General features: G+C 39.4%; 1 protein-coding gene across 7 annotated transcripts in view; it reads right to left on the bottom strand.

The window, feature by feature from the left end:
- Positions 1-238: 238 nt before the first annotated feature.
- hec (calcitonin receptor hector) overlaps positions 239-24,458 on the bottom strand; it is a 188,678-nt gene continuing 164,458 nt past the window's right edge. For all 7 annotated transcript variants that reach the window (XM_072302221.1, XM_072302223.1, XM_072302220.1 and 4 more), the window contains 4 exons: positions 22,779-22,905; positions 21,328-21,548; positions 17,315-17,603; positions 239-1,852 (listed from right to left, as the gene is read on the bottom strand). In XM_072302221.1, the coding sequence (XP_072158322.1) occupies positions 1,700-1,852; positions 17,315-17,603; positions 21,328-21,548; positions 22,779-22,905 (790 nt within the window). In that variant the 3' untranslated portion in view covers positions 239-1,699. The remainder of the gene's footprint in view (positions 1,853-17,314; positions 17,604-21,327; positions 21,549-22,778; positions 22,906-24,458) is intronic.

The raw sequence follows: 24,458 nt of genomic DNA, 5'->3' as shown, positions 1-24,458 counted from the left end.
TTCATAAGAACCATTTTTGTTCCTGATAAAATTTCCTATCGTCCTGCTTAAAAAAAATTACGCTAACATTAGCCGTTCAGTAGTTATTCAAAATTCAAAATTTGGGGCCCCCCTGCCCCCCCAGGGGCTCAGATTTTTGGGGTCTATGTCTGAATCGAATGTCTATAGGGTAGAGATGAATCCCTGAAATTTTCATGCTTTCTTCCAGAAGTGCACGATTCTTATGATATTTTCCACTTATCGGCCCCACTATCATTATTTACTAGACGATTCATTTTTTTAACGGGAGAACGATAGTGTTTATCACTTTAAATTTTATAGGGATTTCCTCCATGTGATGTGAAACAATAACATAATGTTAAAATTTTCATAAGAATCTGTTCAACCGTTTAACTGCTGTTCGTTAACCCTTAGATGCCCAAGACTTGTTTGATACGCGAAGTCCTAAGTTGGTAACATACTGACGCTTCCTCACCCCCTTTCTATCATCCACCATTATAGTAGTTCTCTTAAAAGAGAAAGGCTGGTCAGTTAGTTCACTTTGCTTTTGCTTTCTAGAAGTAGTTGTAAAATAAAACTACCCTGACACGATAAAACTTTCGCCAAAATACCAATTCTTAGACGTACACACTTAGAGCGCCCAGTAGAACGCTCAAACGTACTATGACAAAAAATATAAATTTACATTGTTTAAATGGGAGAATTCGCAACTTTACCACGTAATATAAAAAAAAAACCTGGGACATATTTTGAAAAACTGAATAGAGCGGGCTAATCTAGAGACAATTGCCCGTCGATAGCCGCAAAAATCATAAAAATTGGCCTGGTAAAACGCTGGAACTAAGCGTTACCAGTTTCGCAAAATTAGGAGGCTTGAGAGCTTATAATATAGATAGAGCAAAGGAAAAGACGCGCGTTGATAACGGCGCAGAGATACAACTATTCGTACTTGATGGATGTGCGTGTTGCGTCTGGAAAGTTGAAGGAGCTTTGGTACGAGGCGTTAACTTGCAATGCTCCGCTTTGTGCTGCCAGTGAGGTGTCTTTCAAATTCGGAAGAATAATTTAAAAAACAAGGTCAAAATATGTCGCTCCTATCGGCTATGTTGACTCTAAATTATTTTATTTTCCTTTCATTTGATATATGATTCTTCTTTAGGGTGTAGTTGTATACCTATTTCAAAAGCTCGTATTTACCGGCCCCGTACAACCGCGCCTGTTTTTAGCAAGCCTCGGGTCAATTTGACCCGATTCACAATAGATCGAGTCAATCAGGGAGGTGGGACATTAAATATTTGAGTAAAACCGCAAATTTTGATGTTTTTTTGTCATATTTTAAATTTTAAAGGGTGCTTCGAGAAGAAAATTTCACGAGGAAACCAATGGAAACGCTTTTAGAGTCTCAAAGTTTTGTATATACGGAGTTATAATTGTTTAAAGTTTCCAAATTTTGTCCGACCTATTGACCCGACCCACTGTGCGACTTGGGCATCCAAGGGTTAAGACAAATCATTGAAAAAATAGAACACAGCCATGTTGGAGCGCTTATGGAAAGAACAGCTTCACATCCCACACTCAAGGAGCGAAAAGGGATGCCTCATTTGAGTAATTTCGACCAAGGCAAACCGGCCTCTGTTCAGACAATTTGCACTTCCTGTGTTTTTTGGCTGTAGAGGACCAAGCCCTGGTCCGGGCGTTGTCAAATGTAGACGTCCTTGCTTTGTGACTGATTGTGGGTTGTTGCCGTCATGTTCTGTCTCGTACCCCGTCTCTGCAATCGGTAGAACGAAGCTTTGAAGGCTCCGTGAACGTCCACGTTCGCGAAACAAAATAAGATGGAAACACAGAAACCCTGCAAACAGAAAATTCGCAACTTAGAATTTTCAAAAAACCAGGAAGAAAAACCTAAAATAGTCATAAAAGTAATGAAAAATACGAGAGCTTTGTATTGAAGGCGTAAAGTAGAAACAAGCGGGAAAGTTCTAATACTGTCGTATAGAAAAGCGCTCAGGTGTTAGTCAATGTATTTAGTGAAGAAAGGAAGTATAAGACTCCGTCGACTTGGCTGGGTAATGGAAATAAAACATCAGCTGATGGCAAACAAAGGTTACCAAGGAAACCGTAAACGCGTTTTTTCGTTTCCCGAAAATGATAGTCACCGTCGAGCTCATCAGGCGCGTTTTTTTTAGGCTTCATTTGAGTTCAAAGATCAATTTCGATAAGAATTACTCTACCGCTAAGAAATTTTCTTATAGACAAACGATCGAAACTACCTGCGCATTACGTTAAAAGCATAAAATACAGTTTTCACAGCTTTATTTATTTTAAAAATGGACCCCCCCCCCAAAACGCCTACACATCGATGAGCTGGTGCGCCATTTAAACGCATTAGCACTAGTATACTAGTACTCAGAGGCAAGTCGAAATCAAAAAGCGCTGCCTATCGGCTGAGCGCTTAAAAACTCCGAAAACCATGTCTCAAATAACCGCTCATCTCTCATGTATTCAAAAGAAAACTTATCTACTATTTTTCTTGAAACTTCCTCTGACTACTCTAACTCATTTGAAAATATGCCAAGAATATTTCCAAAAAACATTTAGGTCAAAGATTTTACTCGCAGTTAAAAAAAAAAAAAAAAAATAATCGGAGATTATATCAAAGGCTGCAACAAAGATACGAAATTCCCGTCTTTAGTCATCGATATTTTTTTTCGCGTTGTTAAAGGGGGACCCTCAATCAATATAGTTCCGCGTATTGTTATTACCTCGATATCTTGTGAATTATAGCTATTACGAGCATGCTGGAAATTCCGAGATGTTAGTCTCTGAATTAATTATTAAAACATATCAAGAAGAAAATCAACCCTTGAAGCCTGAACATTATGTTCACAACTACTGGTTTTTGTAAACCACTGATATCGACCCATTCTCTATTCAAAACAGCTAGTACTTGACCTTATTTCAAGCGCTTTAAAATAGTTTAGAGAAAAAATTTCCTTTTCAACTGATCTAGAGAATGACATTTATATTTTACCAAAATGGTCAATCGAATAGATAGTTTGAATTTATGATACTTCTATCGTGCTCAAAATGCATTGCAAGATGCCTTAGTATCCATACCTTAGGTTTCAATTGGAAAGTCTGTAAATAGTACATCGACGGGGTCAGTCGGCAATCACATAACTCGTTTGCGGTGTCTGAAAATCTCCGCCTCTATGTTAATTTTTTAAAGGAGAACAAATTGACATCATTCCTTGAAGTTTATGCAGAATTTTCTTCGCACAGGGAAGAAAAATCACGGCAGTTTTAAAGAATTGCCGTTGAGTAGTTTTCCGTTTAAAAAATAAAGTATGACAGGAAGTCTGCAACGTCACAAACCGAGTTATGTGATTGCCGACTTACACCGTCGATATGTTCAGGTAAATAGGGCATTGAGCATCAGACTGCAGTTTATTTCCATTCCGGTTCCGGTGTTCTGTAGTAAATACTAACTCCATAGGAAGTCCTAATTTATATTCCTTTGCTCAAAAATGCGATTGATTTCAAGGCTGATTGGTACTCAAAGGAGATATTTCACAGCACACCTTGTTCCGCAGATTCCAATAAGCTTTCAAATATTCTACGCTTTCCATTCAGGGACGTGGGAGTTTTACAGCACTTGGAAAATAAATCCACACAAGATTTAATATGACGACTGAAGGCAAACGATAAAGGGACAAAGGTAGATTCTCAAAGCATTTTCGGATTCTCGGATCTTATTAGTTCATTCATGAATGTAAACGAGAAAAGAAACACGGTCCCTTTATAGAGAAAAGAAAGGCAGTGAGAGAAGCGATAGACAAATAAATTAAATTTTTGATGAAAGGATTACTCGTGGGGGAAATTCTTTCACTTCGAAGTACACACAGCGCCCTCCGGATCCGCTCTCACGAACTAGTGATTTCAGGTGTGGGTCGAGAGAGAGCGCTGCACGGTTATTCCAAAGTTTTGAAGTTGCACGATTTTCCCATGACATGAGCTCCGTTACTCTCTGTTGAGGCTATATTCGTAGTTGTTTCTCGTATAGCATTTTCCGAAGGAAGGCCTCACGTGGTTAATATTATGATTTAGTCGAAATGTTTTCAGAAGATATAAGGTATGGCATTTAACCAAAGACATAAAGACGGAGCGCTCGTATCTAAAAGCACGGGGAAAAAGTGAAGCTAGGTTCGGCGCTGCGCGCTTGTGTGAGTGTGTAAATGAGCGCGGGAATCCATGGCGGCAAACGGAAATTTGATTTGAACTTGTCCTCTTGATTTTTGCACATTTCTTCTTTGAAACGTATTTTAAATTCCTAAAACGAATATACTAAGAAAGTTCGGTCTGCGTCCTAATATAATACACCTACTTTTGCTCGGTAACAGGCAGTAATCTCAGATAAAGTTAGTTTTTCTTCTGCTCATGGTGGTTCTGCAGGTTCAAACAGGCCGTTACAGTTCTAGATCAACGTTACTCCCAAATGAAATTAATCGGTCGACGACGGACTGAAACTAACCTAAAGTTAAAAAAATATGAGTGTGTACCTGAATTTGGGCAAAAATCAACCTAAAATACTTTGTTTCCGCAATTTTATTTATTAGTTCCCGCCCTACATTTGAATTCAAACTTGTCCCGATTTCGCCGCCAATCCTCTAGCCAATAGTAGAGGTGATTGAAAAGAAGCTCTAGAAGCTTCATTTTTTGCTTTTAGTGCTCCGTCTTTATGTCTTTGCATTTAACGCAGCACCATGCGAAGGGAAACGCTTATGAACTTGATAATTCACGCACACGTTTATCACCGAACAAAAGTATGAAGTTGATTTAACATTCTGGTCGTGAAAAATTGTGCGAGAACTTACAAAATGCTTGATTACCTGCCACATCAGTTAGTTTTACACCTTAACATTGCTAGAATAACTGTTGTGGCGGGTAATTCAGCATTTTATATGGACGTATTTCTATCAAATAGACCTATGTGCATTAAGACATGAGCCCTGAGATCCATAAGGATATGTGCATAACAGGGCTCACGTCATAATGCACATAGTTCTGTTTGGTAGAAATACGTCCATATATCGACGGTGTAAGTCGGCAAACACATAACTCGGTTTGCGACGTCGCAGACTTCCTATCATACTTAATTTTTTAAACGGAATAGTACTTAACGGCAATTCTTTAAAACTGCCGTGATTTTTCTTCTCTGTGTGAAGAAAATTCTACAAAAACTTCAAGGAATGATGTCAATTTGTTCCCCTTTTAAAAAAATAACTTAGAGACGGAGATTTTCAGACACCGCAAACGAGTTATGTGATTGCCGACTTACACCGTCGATATGTAAGTTCTTGCACACTTTCTTTACACCCAGAATGTTAAATAAACTCCACTTTCTTTTCGGTGTATAGGTACTATCATCCATAGAATTCTGGAATATTTGACCGAGACACTAGACAGGCGGGTAGCACTATGGTTGGGAATTTCATGGCTGTAGAACATGCGAATGAATTTATTTATATACCTCCACACGTAGTTTAGAGGCGTGTGGTTTTGTGGAGAGGCCTTTGAAATGCACGAATCACGCCTAGGGTAATACAAATGTCTCTGGCTTAGCTAAGGAGTTAATTTTGCCAACCTTGATCAAAGTTGGAGATATGCCTATTTGTTCCCCCGCGCTTCCGTGTTCTAATTGTTCCGTGTGTGTGAGAATTCTAATTAAGATTCGAAATCAAAGAACGACGCTGGCCTGAAATGAGGCCGTTCGAAGAACGACCCTTTCACAGCAATCTCGAAGCAAAATACACTCGCAACCAAAAACTGGATGGAACCTTCACAAATATTCAAAATAAGGTTCTTAGTTACAGCGCGTCGATGAATGTTGAGTGGACAATGTGTCTGTTGCACTTTGAGATTTTGGGGCTAAATAACATTAAAATCACCACAAGCCCATCAAAAAAAGTCTATAATTCATTTCTTAACGCACACTCTGCGTAGTTCTCATTCAGGGACGATCTATTCAAGAGACCCCACTCTGATAACATCCCTGTAGTGCAAAATTTACTTTCAACGCTCAGTCAACGCTCAGATTTGCTTAATGATAACTGATGACCAAGGAGTTTATAAGCGCAGTGTTTGAAACTCATCTTAGAATTTCAGGAGCCAGGTGGCCGATCAAGCTCAATTTTAAGGGGCCATTGAAGATTTTTTAGGGGCCAAATTGACTTTTCGCCTATATATCGCGGCTCATTTTATGAACAGTTAGACGCAATATGTTTTAGTTACAGAACTAGTAGCTGTAACTTGTAACTTTCAAAAAATTACCAAACAGAAAAATTAGGATTTTTTTTTTTAATTTGAGGGGGGCACTTTTTAGGGGCCACGTCGGCGCAGAGCCTTCATTTTTTAGGCGCATTTGACGCGTTGGCGCCAGTGAGTTTCGAACACTGTTGATAAGCGACTCACATATTGCCCCTGTGTGCAACTATGGTTATAGGACATTTCGTCAACGATTTTTTGTCCGCGCACCTGTTTTTCCAGTAATTTACGTCCACGCGTTTTTTCGGCACGGGAGTTTTGGTCCACGTGCCAGTTGAGACCCAAAGTTAATTGGCCCATATGTAAATACAAACGACAATTGCTCACGACGTTTTTGGATGAAAATGTATAATGTCTTGGAAGAATGAGGGTTTGCTTGTTTTTTTGTTTTGTCTGTTTGGTCCAACGGAGAATAATATATAGTTGAGAGTTTTGGTAAAAATGGGGGAGCGTCAATTCCATGAGACAAAATTCACTAAAACTCTCTACACCTCTTTATTTGAAGTAACAGGACTTAATTATCTTTCAAGAAATTCCCACCTTGTTATACCTGAACCGGATAAACCTCCATATGTATTTGCCTCAGCTAAAGGCTCTTAGATTTTTCCAGTGTACGATAAGTATCTTGGTTTATTTTGAGAGGAAAGATTTGTACTTTTAAAGGATGCCCATCATTCTTAATACGTTCAATTTCGTGTAATACTGTGCAACACCTCTGTTGCGAAATAGTTGCTTCAAGGCAATAGCTGGTTCAAGTTGCCGCAAGGCGGGCGGACGGCCGGCGCGGAACGCGCATTGGCGCCTACAAACCTAAGTGGATACTTCAAGCACTGTGCAATGCGCGAAGTATCCACTTAGGTTTGTAGGCGCCAGTGAGCCTCTCGCGCATCGCGCTGGCAGCACGCCGCGCTCCGCTCTGTAAGGCTTTAATATTTATACTCGCATAGTCAGCGTTTTTTAACTCATGATTTTGAGATGTTTGCACACTCTGCATTGATTATTCTCATGTAAAGTGATAGGAAAAAATATGTATCAATTTATCAAAGGAGAATAATAATATAATGTGTATTCTTTAAATATTGGTGGTTCCGTGTCAAATTTAATATTTTCAAAGCACTTTAATTTTTTCTTTTACATTTTGTGCTTTCATCGTGCTGCAGCGAGGTGTACGCGCAACCAAACGCTCAAAATTTGACGTATTTGACTCTAAAAGATCGATGTACAAATGTGTTAAAACTAAAGATTGCGTCCTTCTTGGTTTTTTTTCCTCTTTTATTCATTTTTGCAGTTCCTGTCGGCACAACTGCGGCTCATTGAGATTAATGTCGCTTGGAAAAGGTTTTACAAATATTTGTCACGTTTTAAAAATATAAATGTTTTCAAAATGAAGTAATAATTTCGTAAAGAAAAAATTAAAAAAATAAAAAAAAGTACCTATACATATATAAGGTATATTGTGCATTCAATATTTTAAGGATAGAAATAAAAAAACCAAATATTCACCAATGACAATTTAAAAAGATGATTCAAAAGGAGAAAGTAATAACATTTCATTTAGAAAATGAGCAACCATAACAACACCTCCTTCTCTCTCAATTTCTCATTTCCATACTGTCAATATAATTTTACATACCGACCAAAATATAACGCTTGGACCAAGTCACTGGTGCTTACTTTACGTGTGGGCGTAAACTACTGGACAAAAAAGGTGCGCGGACAAAAAATCGTTGACAAAATGTCCTGAAACCGCAACTATTTGTGCCTAAAAAATACCCTGGGAGTGTGGACGAAGAGTTTAAAGTGCTCTACCTTCGCAATATAGCCTGCAGCCTTCAGCCGCCGCGCCGCGACTGAAGCAGTAGACGCCGGGAGAGGCAAAACGCCTTCACTTTCGAGCGTATGCAACACGGACATCCGTGGAGCTCGAATAGTTGCATTCATGTATAATGTTGCATATTGTAATTCGTTCAGCGTTCATCTTCGGCGGCACTGACTGAGCAGTGGCGTGACGTGTTTTGCGATATATCGATTGTTATGCCATTTAAACTTATGGAAAAGGATCGATGGTCAGGGTGTTCGCAGCGAACACCATAGTAATCGATTTTTTACCGTAGGTTTAAATGACAGAACAATCGACATATTGCAAAACACGCCACGCCACTGTAAACTGTGGGCGCTTTGCTACTTTCTATTATGCTTTAACTTAATTCCAACGTTGCTTGTTGTGCTGATACAGTAAAATATCACTGATTTTCATCGCGACATTATCAATTTTTTGAAAAATACATGGTTTTTTTTAAATGTATTACATCGTTGACGGTCCTCGAGATGGCAAAAAATTCAGGTCCCTGGGCGTGGTTTATAGTTTCCTTGGCTTACTGTAACTAGTCGTCATGATTTATCCTTTTGGGATTATATTTTTGATGTTTCGGTGCAAAATTTTGAATGAGCAATGTAATTTGCACAGAGCTCTACAAATAAAAATGACCCTTCGTATCTCGAAAAAGGGGAAATATAGGAAATACAACCAAAATACGTGTATGTATTTCACTAGCAAAACTGTAAAACAATAAAGTCAGTCTAGTAAACGTTTGTAAAAAGTATATAATGATCTGCTTTACCCTCCTGAAATGTGGCCTGCGGCTTCCACATTCACTAACCTAAGAACGACAAATGCAGCAGATTCATTTCAAGGAAAATTTTGAATACACATATCTCAGTATGTGTTTTCGCCAGAGAGTGAAAGAAAAACCAGTCAAAAATCGAAACGAAACCTATGGTCAAGTCGGTAATGCATAACTCAAAGCTTGCAGGAAAACCGCCGTACGTTACTTATTGCTTCAGAGTCATCTAATTGGAGCATCCACAGGCCGCGCTCATAACAAACGAATCAATGGCGATGTATTTGAAGAAAGTCGGCCTAAGGTTCTTTGCATAAAATCTTACGCACGACGTTGACAAAAAACATGTACATTTCTCTTCTTACGTTATCCTTTTCTAAGGTATTTGCGCGCTTTATTCACTGAACTGGCTCACTCGTTCGTCTTGTGGACAGAGACGATTTAACATGATCGAGCGATTTAATAATGGAGAATTTGCACGCAAATTTTTTATTGCTTCATCTGAAAGTGGTTAAAAAGCTGATTTCGCAAAAAAAATTATAATTTTTCTCTGATATTGGAATCAGTAGAAAGATACATGTAAAAGTGAGAAAATGCACCGCCTAATGACGTCATCTGGCGGCATTTCCCATTAAAACCCATGCATTTTCGCAGATTAGGCTATCTTGTCATATTTCCTCTAGAAATTGTTCAATTTACGAACCAAGGGTATCCTAGTGCTCAGCTCACTCAGTAGTATCCACTCAGATACGAAATTCATCAAATTTCAGACACCTGCAAATTCTCCATGAGAGATATCGTCACATTGCTCAAATATAATATTTTATTCAAAGAGAAAGGATTTAAAAGCCTGAATCTCGACCCCCCCCTTTTGCTAGTCCACGTAAGCCAATTTTAGACCCCCTACTCCCCCCTTCCAAAAGTGGCTCGCGGAATACTTGAACGGCCTTCTCTCGTAGATGGGAACATATTGTAAATGCAATATCGAGGAACATGTGATAGGATCGTGCGAAACTGTGGCGTGGGATTTGACGGGGCCCGTCACAAATAGTTTGGGATTGTGATAGCCGCAGAACATCACACGCCGCCGCTGGAGTCCAAAATTAAGTGACTGGGCCATTAGTTGAACGTGAGGGAGGGATCTTCCGCCACCCGCTGGGAGCACCCCGCGCCCAGGTTGGCGGCTCACGTAGTGTTCTCAGACGGAACCTTAGCCTGTTCCCTGTTCCTCCATGCTAAGAAAAAACGTCCTAAGAACATGCGAACGTTGCCAAATTTTCCCTATGTCCATTTTGCTGCCGTGCAACGCAAAAACGTCGTAAACGTCATTTTACATTTTTTGGAAACAACATATCAGAGCAGAAAAAATTTTGTACCTTAGGAAAATGTTTTCAAAGAATTCTATTGCAAATACTATGAACTTGTCCTGAAAATTTGAGATGCATGGGTAAAAATGCTTCTATTTTATAGAGTGTTCCAAAAAACGAGGGAAAATCTTGATGGATTTACAGCGTTCTTGCTTAGCATGGTAGTTTGTCCATTTAATGTCCATTCCGCGTCCATTTGTTTAAGGATTTAAATTACAAGAAAAAATTATGACAAATGGGTATACCATGGCTAAAAAATGGTTAAAAACACACCCCGGACGTTTGGACCAATTGACTCGCGCACTTTCAACTTGGAACAAAGCTAAATAATTATAAAAAAATTATATAACAAGCGGAAATCTGTCCCAAAACGTCCAAGCTGTGTTTTTAACAATGTTTTTAGCTTTGCTGCCCACGTTTTTATAGTTTTTTTCCCGTAATTTATCGTTGCATCGGGATTTTTTGTCGTGTTCCTCTTGATCATTTTTTAAGAAGTCATGAGTACTTTTTCTAGAGATTTACAGATACCCTGGATAAAATGGAGATGTTGCAGGTGTCTGAAATTTTATGACTTTCGTCTTTAAGTGGGAACTATTAAGTGAACTGAACCTGAGGATACAGTTGGTTCATGAATTGAACAATTATCACGCAATGATCTAATCTGCTAAAATACGTGTATTTAAATGGGAAATGCCGCCAGATGACGTCACTAGGCGGTGCATTTTTCCACTTTTAAATTTATTTTTATATTACCTCCCACATCAGAAAAAAATTATAAAAAATACTGTGAAATCAACTCTTTAGGCACTTTCAGATGAAGCAATAAAAATTTTGCGTGCAAATTCTCCATTGCAGGAGAAAATCTCTGATAAACAGGATGAAAAATATCTGCAACTTCCCCGGAGGATTCTTGTCTTATCGATGGAAATTCGGCAACGTTCGAAGGCTCATAAGTCGTTTTTCATGAGCGCGGCAGTGTTCGGGGTAACATCAACAATCGGTGCACGGCGTGACACTCAGAGCATCGGCCAATAATGCCCCGGGGGCTCGGATTTCCCGTCAATAATGGATATCGGCGACGTGATAAAAATACCAGTCATGAGTTACGGCCGTGTTTAGCGAGAACCGCCTAACAACATAGGTTTTCCATTTGGAGATACGTTGTACTTGCTTAGGAACCGCGAGCATAGCCGCGTTTTTGCTTTTCCGTCATAACTCGGACGGAGACTGGGCTCCTCGTGACACGGACGTACGTGACGTGCTACGTGTCGGCGACGTCTCCTCATCTGCAACGTCGTAGGCCCCTCGTTAGGTTCATTCGCCATATAGCTGGGCCCCTGGGATCCGATTTAAAGCGTATTTTTCCTCCAGCATCCGGTTCAGGCTCGATGGAATAGTGGTTGGATGTATCGTAGGGTTCAAAACAATAAAAAATCACACAAAAAAAGGAATTTGACCTCAAACAAATTTTTTTAGGATTTAAGATGGAAAAGATGAAAATGTGAAAATTTCTAACAATCTTACTTTTCATTGGCATTTGGTACTCAAAAGAATAAAAAATCTATCACAAAACACTGGAAAAAAACACATTGAATCTAGAGTCCAGACTCTTGAAAACATTGACAAGAAAAAGGACTCTCGATTCAAGCCGATTTAAGCTTAAATCAAAAGGAAATCCGCTCAAATTAAAAGGCTTGGTTCTTGATATAAGCTAATTAAATCTGATTGAATTAATTAAGAGTATTTTTTCTTGTCGATGTTTTTAAGAGTCTGGACTCTAGATCCAATGTATTTTTTTTCCAGTGAAGACCTGTTCCCTCAGATTTCCAAACTGACTTTGGAGGCTATGTCTACATGTCGATCGATACATCGATCGATATCGATACAATATCACCTGTTTGATGTATCGACTACGATCTGTATGATACAGGAGAAGAAAGCCTTAGTTTTGTTTAGAGTATCAATACAGGGAGAGTACGGCCATATGGAAATGCGGAGCTCTTAGGGCTCAAAGGTGCAGCCAACCTTCCAATACAAAAAATGTCACTGTCGATCTTCAGATTCCAATATTAAACCAAGAAAACAAATAATGAGCGTTATCCTTCGCAGAAAGGAGTAACTTTATGCGAAATCAAGTTAAATACGTGCTTTACAAACGCAGGGATGTAACAATGGACCTCTAGACAAGGTTTGAATAAAGCACCACGCTACGTGATTTCTCTTCAAAACTCCGCAAGGAATCGAATTACACAACGGGAAGGCTGGAAATCAACTCCTGAACAAGACATAAGTGTTTTCTATTAAAAATTAACATTGGTCGAATGGCAAAACTACAAATGACGTCATTTGTACAAATCGACGGTGAAACTACCAAACCACGTATCTCGGTTTGCGACGTCGCAGACTTCCTGTCATATTTTATTTTTTAAATGAAAAACTACTTAACGTCCAGTCTTGAAAATTTCTGTGATTTTTCCTCTTCGTGCGGAAAAAATTCTGTGAAAATTTCAAGGAATGATATTGATTTGGTCTACTTCAAAAAAATAAAATGTGAGCGTAGATTTTTAAACACCGCAAACGAGATACGTGGTTTGGTAGTTTCACCGTCGATATATAATCAAACTTCCATTTAATCTGTATTTAAAATACTTATTGTTAATATCTCGTTTAGAATTTGATTTGAAACTTACGGACCTCTATAAGATATCTTCAGAGTAAATACGACATATTTAAGGTAGGGTTGTTCACACAAACTCAGTTTGAACGGGAAGCCAAGAGTCCCTTTATAGAGACAGTTAAGACAACGCGACTCATGGATGTCACAAACGGGAATAAAGAACAAATGGAACGTTTTTCGTAATCTTTGATCAACTCACTCTCGAATCCCTGTCTCCGTTCCCTCTCTCATTCCGTTTGTCCCTTGTCGTTCCCTCAATTCCCTTGTCCATTCCAGTTTATAATCTTTGCAATCGGTGAAAATGAATTCTTTATTCCCGTTTGTAACATTGTGGAGGCCTAAAATACGGGAACCAATCAGAAATGGATTCGTATTGTCTTTACTCTCAGTATATAGGGACTCTAGGGAAACCGTGATGAGGCGGCAGCGCAGCGTGGTGCTTGATGCATTCGATGAGAAAACCTTATCAATTAACGTTTATGCTGCTAGGCTTAACTCAGTTACTCCAGACTCGGAAATAGAGTGCATAAATTGGATTATGTGCCTATCACATTGAAACGGGCGGATGGCAATCCCACTCACTGTGGTAGTTCCTTTCCAATATTTTAGAAATCAATATTTTACAACTTCCAACATGGAGTCAGGCAAAATGGGATTTACGATGAAAGCTCACTTGTTGTCAGAGTATGGCGAGGAAACGTGACTCAATTCAACATTATCAATTTTCTACTTCTAAAGCTATTCACCCCATAATGCATCACACCCCTCTGTGTGCTCTCAAGCACACAGAGACAATTAAAATTTCAAGTCGTAATCTGCACTACAAGGGAGGTAAAAAGTATTTGAAAGAAACTGCATCTAAAGTTGACAAAAGCGCCGGTCCCATCTGGCATGAGTTACTGAATGACGTCGAGTGTTCGCTTATACGTAATTGACTTAGATATTGTTAAACTTGGCGAAAGATGTTTCACAAAAGTTTTCGCAATTGGTGCCCAGACAAATTTTTCTCAGTGCCACTGTCTCAAAAAATTGACTGAACTTTTTTTTTTTTTGTAATCTATGGCTCTCAAACTATGAAGTGTCCTGAAAAAGTCAATTTTCGAAACTTTTGCTGGTTCTCTGCGCCAAATGGTGCAATGTAAACACCTCTCCGCTATGGTGTACTTATTTCATATCTTTTAAATACTTCTCCTAGTCCTTTTCCCGCCAGTCACGATCACATGTGCTATTTTTGCATACAAATACTAAGATTCTTCCTACGGGGAAAAAAAAATTCCTGGACTATCGAATCGCCTGTGGAATTTCCCACTTTGATTTTGATTCACTAAGTCTTATGTGGAATAAATCATAGTTTAGAAGAAATATAAAGGGGGATAAAATAATGAATTGAGGAGCTTTCCGGAAAAAGGGCACGTAGCAAATAGCGTTTGAGAAAAATGCATTTAAAGTTTCCATCATTAATTTCTGGCCATTGATGGTACCTTTCATCGCAGCATGGACTCCTGATTTCGAACAAAAGTCACCGTCAGCGGCCATAGAGTAATGATCAAAACTTCAGATGCATTTCTCTCAAACGCAATTTTTTGCCACGTGCCCTTTTTCCGGATAGCTCCTCAATTGAAAGCAGATTTTAGTGCACGTGCAAATGTAGAGCACACTGGACCTCATTTCTGCATTAGTGTCCTCTTTGATTGTGAAATGGATTTGTAAAGACCCACTGAGCGGATGTGAGTGAATCAGCCATGGTGTAATAATTGAATTAGAGCTACTCATCAACCATCATTGTTATACGGAATCAAGCGTTTCCAGGGGAATCGTTTCAAATTTCCCTCCCGGCGGAGTAATTACAGAAAATCAATAGCTTCATCCTTGACTTCCGCTCCTCTCCTCTCACTAGGGTAATCTGTGAACTTCTTTGCATCCCTCTGTTTCCTCCAATTAATATTCAAGTTTTTTTCTCCCGAGGGATTCACGAATAATCAACAATAGTTTGTCGTTTGTTTGTTTGTCTGTTTATTTGTCCGTTTTCAATGAATAATTCTCCCTCCCTTATTTTTCCATTCGTTAATTGAATGAATGTCAAATATTTCATCTGAGGATTTTTTTCGATTTAGGTATACCTGAAACTGGACGCTGAATGAATGACATCTCTCTCCCATTCCGCCAACCCTTCTTCTTGGCTGGTTTTTTTGTTTCAGTTGACGTATTTTTTAATCTATGAATCTTACATAAAGCAGCAAACTGAATCAATCGTGAAAATACGATTGGCTCGAAAATTAATTAAAATCTTTTTTTCAAGCCGAGCGCGGATAATAATTGTTGTAGGTACTCTATGCAGTTTTCTTATCCTGGTCATTGTCTAAAGGAGTAATAAGGGAGAACAGTTGTTGATAGATTCGGTCTCAGGACATTTTGTCAACGATTTTTTGTCCGCGCACCTTTTTTGTCCAGTAGTTTACGCCCACACGTAAAGTAAGCACCAGTGACTTAGTCCAAGCGTAATATTTTGGTCGGTATGTAAAATTATATTGACAGTATGGAAATGAGACATTGAGAGAGAAGGAGGTGTTGTTATGGTTGCTCATTTCCTAAATGAAATTTTATTACTTTCTCCTTTTGAATAGTCTTTTTAAATTGTCCTTGTTGAATATTTGGTTTTATTTCTATCCTTAAAATATTCGATGTACAATATACATTATATATGTAGAGGTATTTTTTTTTATTATTTTAATTTTTGCTTTACGAAATTATTACTTCATTTTGAAAATATTTGTATTTTTAAAACGTGACAAATATTTGTAAAACCTTTTCCAAGCGACATTAATCTCAAATCTCAAATGTAAAAGAAGAAATTAAAGTGCTTTGGAAATCATTAAATTTGACACGAAACCACCAATATTTAAAAGAACACACAATATATTATTATTCTCCTTTGATAAATAGATACATATTTTTTTCCCATCAATTTAAATGAGAATAATCAATGCAGAGTGAAAAATCCAAATCATGAGTTAAAAAACGCTGACTATGCGAGTATAAATATTAAAGCCTAACAGAGCGGAGCGGCAGCGTGCTGCCAGCGCGAGATACTGGCGCCTACAAACCTAAGGGGATACTTCACGCATTGCAGAATGCTTGAAGTATCCACTTAGGTTTGTAGGCGTCAATGCGCGTTTCGAGCTGGCCGACCGCCCACCGTGCGGCGGCGCCTGAAGCAACTATTTTACAACAGAGGTGTTGCACAGAATTATACGAAATTATCGCCTTGTCTATAAATTTCAAAAATCGGCCCGCTGCGGACCGATTATTGAAATTGATATACAAAGCTATAGATAAAGAAGACATAGGGGGTACAAAGCAATCCTATTGGTTGAAATGGGTAGTTCTCATAGACTAAGGGGGAAAATGATAGACTAACTGTCGGGTCTCTCGTGGGTTGCCGTTACTTAGTCTATTACCTACTTCCAACAATCGAAAACACAGGAAAAAGCGGAAACAAGGCTAAAATACAAAATATAAAGGCAGGACGTTTCGGTACCTTACGGCACCATTATCAACTGCAAAAAGAATTAAAAATAAAGAAGAAATTAAAATAAAAACCAGCACACGGCGTTACATCGTGAAATTGGTAAATGAGACTGCTGCCTTTATATTTTGTATTTTAGCCTTGTTTCCGCTTTTTCCTGTGAGTTTTCGATTGTCGTTTCCGTTTCGGGCTGCTTTTACATACCCTTTGTTTTCCACTGTTACCTACTTCCTTTGTCCATCGCAACCGCCCGCCTCTACCTAGAGTACCTTTATAGACAGAGTATGGCCATTCGTATCTTTTTACTACAGGAAAACTGTTCCGCTTTTTGATTGGTCAACGAGTTTTTAGGCTTCATGATGCTCTTAGGGCCGTAAATAAACAAACAAGATGGCGGCTCACCGTAACATCGATAGGAAGCTAAAAATTGACAAAAATTTCAATTACACAGTAGTAACAATTTAAATTAGCATATCTACGAATAACACATAAAAAACACATGAAAACACTGTTAAATCGCCTTTCGCCTATATCACAGGAGGATGTAAGATGTGCATAACCTCAAACTTCCTTGCTGATAACAGCCATCTTGTTTGTTTATTTACGGCCCTAAGAGCATCGTGTCAGCCTATTCGCTCGCGACCAATGAAAAACCGGAACAGAAATGACCATACTCTGTCTATAAAGGTACTCTGCCTCTACCAATAGGATCCATCCAAATCCTTTTCGTCTTCTTTGTCTATTGCCTTGTCTATAAATTTCAATGATCGGCCGGCTGATCTGTGTGATATCTGACCTGCAAGGAGACGATGGCGGCGGAGAAGAGCTCGTAGAAGATCTCGGCGGGGGAGGTGGCCTTGGGGCGCATGAAGAGGAGGATGTGGTGGACGCCGAAGAGGGGGATGAGGATGAGGGTGGCGCGGACGGCCTTGCGAAGGCCGATCGGGGCCGGGTTGGCCGAGTTCCAGTGGAGCTTCGTCAGGAGCACCCAGAGCACGTTGCCCAGGAACCCGAGCGACGCCAGGAGCGAGACCAGCACCGGCACCGTCAGAAACCACGTCGCGTGCGACTCGTTCATCCAACACCTAAAAACCAAACACAAACCCGGCTTAATTGATTTACTCCCGCAGTCCTGTGCCAATATTGAGCCACCGCTAATAGGGACGCTATCCTCGCTCGTGCAATCACTTCCTGCGTTACTGATAGCTCGTGATTTTGATGGGAATTCGCGCAAAAAAGAGATAGGGGTTGAGAGCCAACTTCGTTCGGGACCTTAAAATTGTGGTAGTACCCCAATAAATTAGGTTACTAATCCAAATATTCGGTGCTACCGCAACTTGAGTCGCGGTGCTACACCACAATGAATTGAAAATGCCCATATCATCTAACAAAATGGGTTACGCGGTAAAAAAAAAATTAGCGGCAGTATCCCAGAGAATTTTGGCAGCTGGAGCCGAGATTTGCGGTCCCGGCCAACAAGATTCGGCAATTCTACCGAATTTCGGTAGCCAGAACCACAAATCTTGGATCCGGCTGCCATCTCGTGTGTGGATATACCGCCGGCAAATTTTTTACCGTGTAGTACCTCAATTTTAGGGGATTACCGCTAACACTTTTTTCCTTGTTTTATGATTCTGTGGGTGTGGGTGGAGAGATCCTGTCAAAAGGGAGGTCGGGCATGATTTCAGGACTTTAAAAGCTTAATTCTCTATTAATACACAACTTAAAAGTTTAAAAACGGTTCTATTGGTTTCCTCGTAAAGTTTTCTTTATCCAACGGCACCTGTTAAGATTTTTAATGTAAATAAGTTAACAACAAAATTTACAGTTTACAGGTTCTATTGGTTTCCTCGTAAAGTTTTCTTTATCCAACGGCACCTGTTAAGATTTTTAATGTAAATAAGTTAACAACAAAATTTACAGTTTCAGTAAAAAATGTCAGGTCCGGCCTCTCACAAAAGACGTGCGTATGTACCATGGTTTCATGTATGTCTTGGTTTCATCCATGAGTGAATTCATAAACCAGCGCAAATGTGTTCTTAACTAAGTTGTGCATCCAAGGTGGAGGGGAATATGCGGTGCCTATGTACATTCGCGGTGGATAACGTCATGCATCGTGCTTTTTTTCGGGTTATCGTATCTCCGTTTACTAGACGACTGCAGATCTTAGTAATTTTTGCTAATCTTCAGGATGTCCGGCAGCTAATACCCCATCCTTGCTTCGCAAGCAAAGCATGTTCAAAGTTGATGCGCAAAGTTGATTCGATCGACAGACGCGTGTCTGTCGATCGAATCAACTAAAGGTATTATGAGCAGGGAGTCAAAACGCCTTCAATTTTTTGAACGCAATACGGACATCCGTCGAGGTTGTATAGTTGTATCAAGGCGCCGTAGCAAACGCGTCCCATTGTTTATCGTTACAGACGAATATAAGTTGAGAGAGGAAAGTCATACTGCCTTCAATTTTATACATACATATTTTTGGACAAAATGAGACACGACGTTTCTCCATTTGCTACGTTGCAGACTTCCTTAGAAATTTTATTTTTCTTTCGAGAAGCTGGTCAACATAAAACTTAAATTTTCCATGATTCTCCGTATTCGATAGCAGAAGTTTTGGTTCAAAATTTAAAGTCGTAAAATTGGACTGTTTCTCATGGAAGAGATGAAATAAGAACGGAAATTTTGAAACACCGCAATGGAGATACGTGGTTTCGCACTTCAGTCGGTGCGATACGGACATCCATCAAGTTTAAATAGTTGCATCAAGACTTGATAATTTTGGGGATCGATTTTTGGAGTTAAAATAAGACTTTTCTGGATTTGCCTTTTTTGTCATGGGAACATTACTGCAATGTTAAGCACTGAAGGAGGCACGCCGTATGAGCCTGCAGGCGTTGCCAAATTTCCTTAGATAAAACGCGAATTGCCTGGTAAACTTATGAATATTTCCCTTCCAATGTTTCGGATAATTTAGTCTGCAATTTTACCTAAAGATTCTGAAAATATAAAGGAAAACCTTATAACTTTCCTAAAAAATAAACATTTTATCGAAGGAAATTTAGCATCTCTCGAGTCTTTGTACGGCGTTGTTCCTTAGCACGGCAGTTTAGTTCCCTAAGACTTTGGAATCGTTCCACCCGTCTGTCTATGCTGCAGCATTGATCTCTGTGAACTTGGACGAATCCATGAATGTCTTTTGCATTTCCATTGGCAAGGTACCTGTTAGGCTCAAATTAAAAAACACATCGACGGTTCCAACGTTAAGACGTTGGAGAGCGTTCACCGCAGCACCTCGTTAATATGTAAAAGTGGTTTTGCGCGGACTGAAGAGAGCGCTGCAAGACGCTGTTGAACTAAACGTGGAGCTTAACCTAGGAAACATACATATATACAAGAAATTTCTTGTCATTTTAGAGTAAAATATAGAGGTCATTAGTGAAGGGGTACTTTGTACCCTAAAATTTGTCTAGAACTACGACGACAAAAAATTTGAACGATCCTTGAAAGAGTCATTAAATAAAAGTACGTTGCAGAGTTTTAAAAACTTAAGATAAGGGGCGTTCAATAAGTAAGTATCCCCCCCTCTCTAAAATCCATAAAAATGGACCAATTTTAAAAAACTTGGGCTCAAAATCTTCCTTAGGATATTTTGAGTTCAACAAAACAAACCGCAACAAAATCGGACTATGTGCGGCCGAACGCGAGCCGTTTGAACGCGCCGAGGTGCTCGACGCTCCCGCCGAATCTGCGAGGATTTGAAGTCCGCTACAGGAGAAGAGCTTCTCTGCCAAAGCCTCAGTCGTTCATCACTGACGAAAAATCAAAGCAATTTTTGTAGAATAAGGGGCTTACCTCACTTCTCCACACAACCAGCTCGATCCAAGCAAGTCTGATACTGAGACTAAGATTAAGAGAACAGCTTTTGGATGCCTCGTGCGTGGAAGTCTTTCAGCTGACCGCGGATGAAGGAGTGGACGGCTTGTTTGACCTCTTCCACAGATTCAAAATTAACTCCTCCGAGTTCAGATTTCAGATACGATAATAAATGGCAAACCAGACCACTATTTATTCCCGTTCCTGAAATCTGAACTTGGAGGAGTTAATTTTGAATCTGTGGAAGAGGTCAAACAAGCCGTCCACTCCTTCATCCGCGGTCAGCTGAAAGACTTCCACGCACGAGGCATCCAAAAGCTGTTCTCTTAATCTTAGTCTCAGTATCAGACTTGCTTGGATCGAGCTGGTTGTGTGGAGAAGTGAGGTAAGCCCCTTATTCTACAAAAATTGCTTTGATTTTTCGTCAGTGATGAACGACTGAGGCTTTGGCAGAGAAGCTCTTCTCCTGTAGCGGACTTCAAATCCTCGCAGATTCGGCGGGAGCGTCGAGCACCTCGGCGCGTTCAAACGGCTCGCGTTCGGCCGCACATAGTCCGATTTTGTTGCGGTTTGTTTTGTTGAACTCAAAATATCCTAAGGAAGATTTTGAGCCCAAGTTTTTTAAAATTGGTCCATTTTTATGGATTTTAGAGAGGGGGGGATACTTACTTATTGAACGCCCCTCGTATTAATTTTTCAAAGACAAGCCTACAGGCATTACATAAAGTGGACGAAATAGGAGAAAAAAGGTAGAAATGGTACATAAATAAAATTGAGAAACTAGGTATTGCTTCCCGCCACGAAAAATGGCACCGATTCCCATGGAGCAGTGCGGACCTTTGCCAATGGATCCATTAGTATCATACCCGCTGCAAAACGACGGTAAAGAGCGTACACTGCTAACGTGGTGAACGCTCAAAATACTGAACTTACTGTAAGGTATCCTCAAGCGTAGATCCTCGAATCGTTGCGTAGGCTGCGGTTATTATAAAAGGCAGTCCCCATCCTATGCTATAGAACCATCTCATTGCCATGTCGTCTTTGACGAACACCACAACTAGTGCTAGATGAAGGTGAAGGCCCTCACAGAACATCCAGGCGTAATTTGCTAACATCAGATATTGTAGTGCTATGTGCAAAGCGCGACACCAGGTCTGTGAACAATTCCAAAATTGAAAAAAATTATTTCAAGGAAAATCCAGTAAAAATATGGGAAATTGAACAAATTAGAAAAAATAGGACTATGTTGTAACATAATGCATATTTTTTTCTTTTAGAAGAATATATAGACACTATGAACACTTTTTTATGCAAATTGATTTTTTTTCTTTTTTAAGAATTTATAGACACTATGAACACTTTGTTATGCAAATTATTTTTTTTTTTTTCAAAAACCGATTATAAATGACTTACTTTCATTTTTTACACGATGGCCATTTCGGGCGGGCCGCCCATCTTCAGGTGACTGAAACGGGTGCGGAAATTAAAAGTAGTCATCACTTAAAGTAAGTTTTTTAAAGTCGGTTTTTGAAAAAATTTCAATTTGCATAAAAAATAGGACCTTTCAGGCTAGTTAATTGAATTAGATCGAATAATTGGATTTGAAATTCCAACGGTATATTTCTCTATCCTTCTTCAAAAGACACACTGCAAGCAGTTTTGTTACTAATCAGTAAGAGCGAAAGTTCTAATTTTTTGATCACAGCTCGGTAGTTTTATACCCTGGTTATATAGTAGATTTAATTTTAGAATGGCTTTTCCTCAAAACGACGCTGTTCGAACTACTAACTTTGAACCATCACTATTAAGCCGTTTATAGTTTGACATTCTTAGGGTTTTTTTGTGTCTCAAAGTGTTTGACGAAAACCAATCTTTACAATCAATGCGTCCATAATTTTGATTTTTTCTGAACAAATGAGTATTTCCGCGAGGACGCTCATAAAACAAAGAGGAAGCAGATGCCCTACAAGAGAAAGGTTCGTGTCTTGCACTGGAAAAAACACATTTGATCTAGAGTCCAGACTCTTCAAAACATCGACAAGAAAAAATACTCTTGATTCAATCAGATTTAAGCTTAAATCAAGAACCAAGCCTCTTAATTTGAGCGGATTTCCTTTTGATTTAAGCTTAAATCTGATTGAATCAGTCCTTTTTCTTGTCAATATTTTCAAGAGTCTGGACTCTAGATCCAATGTGTTTTTTTATTCCAGTGTGTGGCTGATAGGCAATATTGCGATCAAACTGAATCTATGCTATTAAATAGTTTATGCAGAAAACGACACTGCCAAATCATGAAACAGGGGGATATTGCATCTATTTTGTCTAAGTTTTGCTGATGAAAACCTATTGCATCTGCTGGTGGATTAATCCAAATTTAGACTCACCGGATTATCCATCAAGACTTTGGTGTCGCCAACTACGTACATGTACCAGATGATCCAAGCTAGATCGTTGAGCGCAAACGAGGTGAACAAATGCACGTGGATTGCAATGCGAGTGCAGCGCAAACTCCTGGAAAAATCAATGGGGAAGCTTCAAAGACTGTAATGAACGCAGTAGAATCTTAAGCGATTTTAATTTTTGCAATTTGCCTAGCGCGGCCAGGTTCCATCTGCAAACATTGCAAAGAGTTTTTTCTCCATACAGGCTCTCAAATTACCCGCGGTAGATTTCGATCTTTAATTTTGTGAAGCAGAAAAGTTTTCTGGCTCTAACACGCCTGAAAAGTCAAAGTTTTGTGAGCGAGAGTATTTTCCTCCCGTTGCTAACATTGGTGCTCTGCGGAGCTAACTTCTGAGCCCCTGCTAATGATCAAAAAATTTAAAGTGGTTGAAGAAAAACGCTGCGTACGCGTGAACATTATGATGCAAGTTGTGAAAATTCTGACTCCCCTCTCATAGCTTTCTCTAGCAGATCCTATTTGGTACTACACATAAAATAAAGGAGAATCATTATAGATTTATTCAGAATAGAGATGTTGCATGAGTGAGGAATTTGCGATTTGACCATTGATTCTTATGTAAAAGCTCGCGAAAAACACGACGGTGCCATTGGTTTTCTCTGAAATTAACTCCCAAGCTCAAAAAAGCTCTCAAGTTGAGGCCAAAATGGAGGGGATATCCCACGCTTTCCTGAGAGTCCCCCTCTACATCAAGACAAACTCTCCATGCAAAGATAGGGAACAAATACATTGACAGGGCTGCCACTTCATTTAGGGACTCTAAAACTGAAAACACGGCATCACTGCTACTGTATTTGCTCCCTATCTTTGCATGGAGAGTTTGTCTTGATGTGGAGGTGAACTCTCAGGATAGCGAGGGATATACCCTCCATTTTGGCCTCAACTTGAGAGCTTTTTTGAGCTTGAGAGTTGATTTCAGAGAAAACCAATGGCACCATCGTGTTTCTCGCGAACTTTCACATAAGAACCATAGTCAAATCGCAAATTCCTCACACATGCAACATCTCCATTGACTGCAATTTTACGCTGTCGTGGCATTGCATTTTCAATTTTAAGGTGCAGCGTTCTATCAAATCCTACGTGAGCTTGCGTGGGATGCTCCGATCTGCTCATATCCTATGAGACAGCTTACTCTCGGAGGTTATTCCCGAAGCTTAAGATGATACGGCTCAAGATGCTGGCAGCCCCCAGCTCCCTTGAAACGCTTGATTCTTAGTTTGAAAATAATCATCAGAGGATTACGGATCCCATTGATGCAACGATTGAAGTAGATTTTTTTCATTTACGATGTACTTCTGACAGAAAAAAAGAATCAATGCCCTAATCAGATGTTAAAGTTGCTACACTGAAAAAAATATATGGTAGATTTCACCATACTCTGACACAGTGACACGAGTATGGTAACTAATACACTCTATAGTAGAATTTTCCACCAAATCAGGGTGGCAAAATTTCATGAAAAATATAATCTTGAAATTTCACAATAAATATTTCATGAAATTTCAGAAATGTATGAAAGATATTGAAAAATATCGGTTCCTTTTCATGTTTTGCAAGATGTGAAAATTATGACTTTCTTCTATTTTTGTGTGTTTTAGTACGG

Source organism: Bemisia tabaci, chromosome 7 (genome assembly GCF_918797505.1).
Source record: "Bemisia tabaci chromosome 7, PGI_BMITA_v3".
NCBI lineage: Eukaryota > Metazoa > Arthropoda > Insecta > Hemiptera > Aleyrodidae > Bemisia > Bemisia tabaci.
Note: the sequence above shows the minus strand (reverse complement) of the source record. Positions and strands in the feature narration are given on the sequence as shown.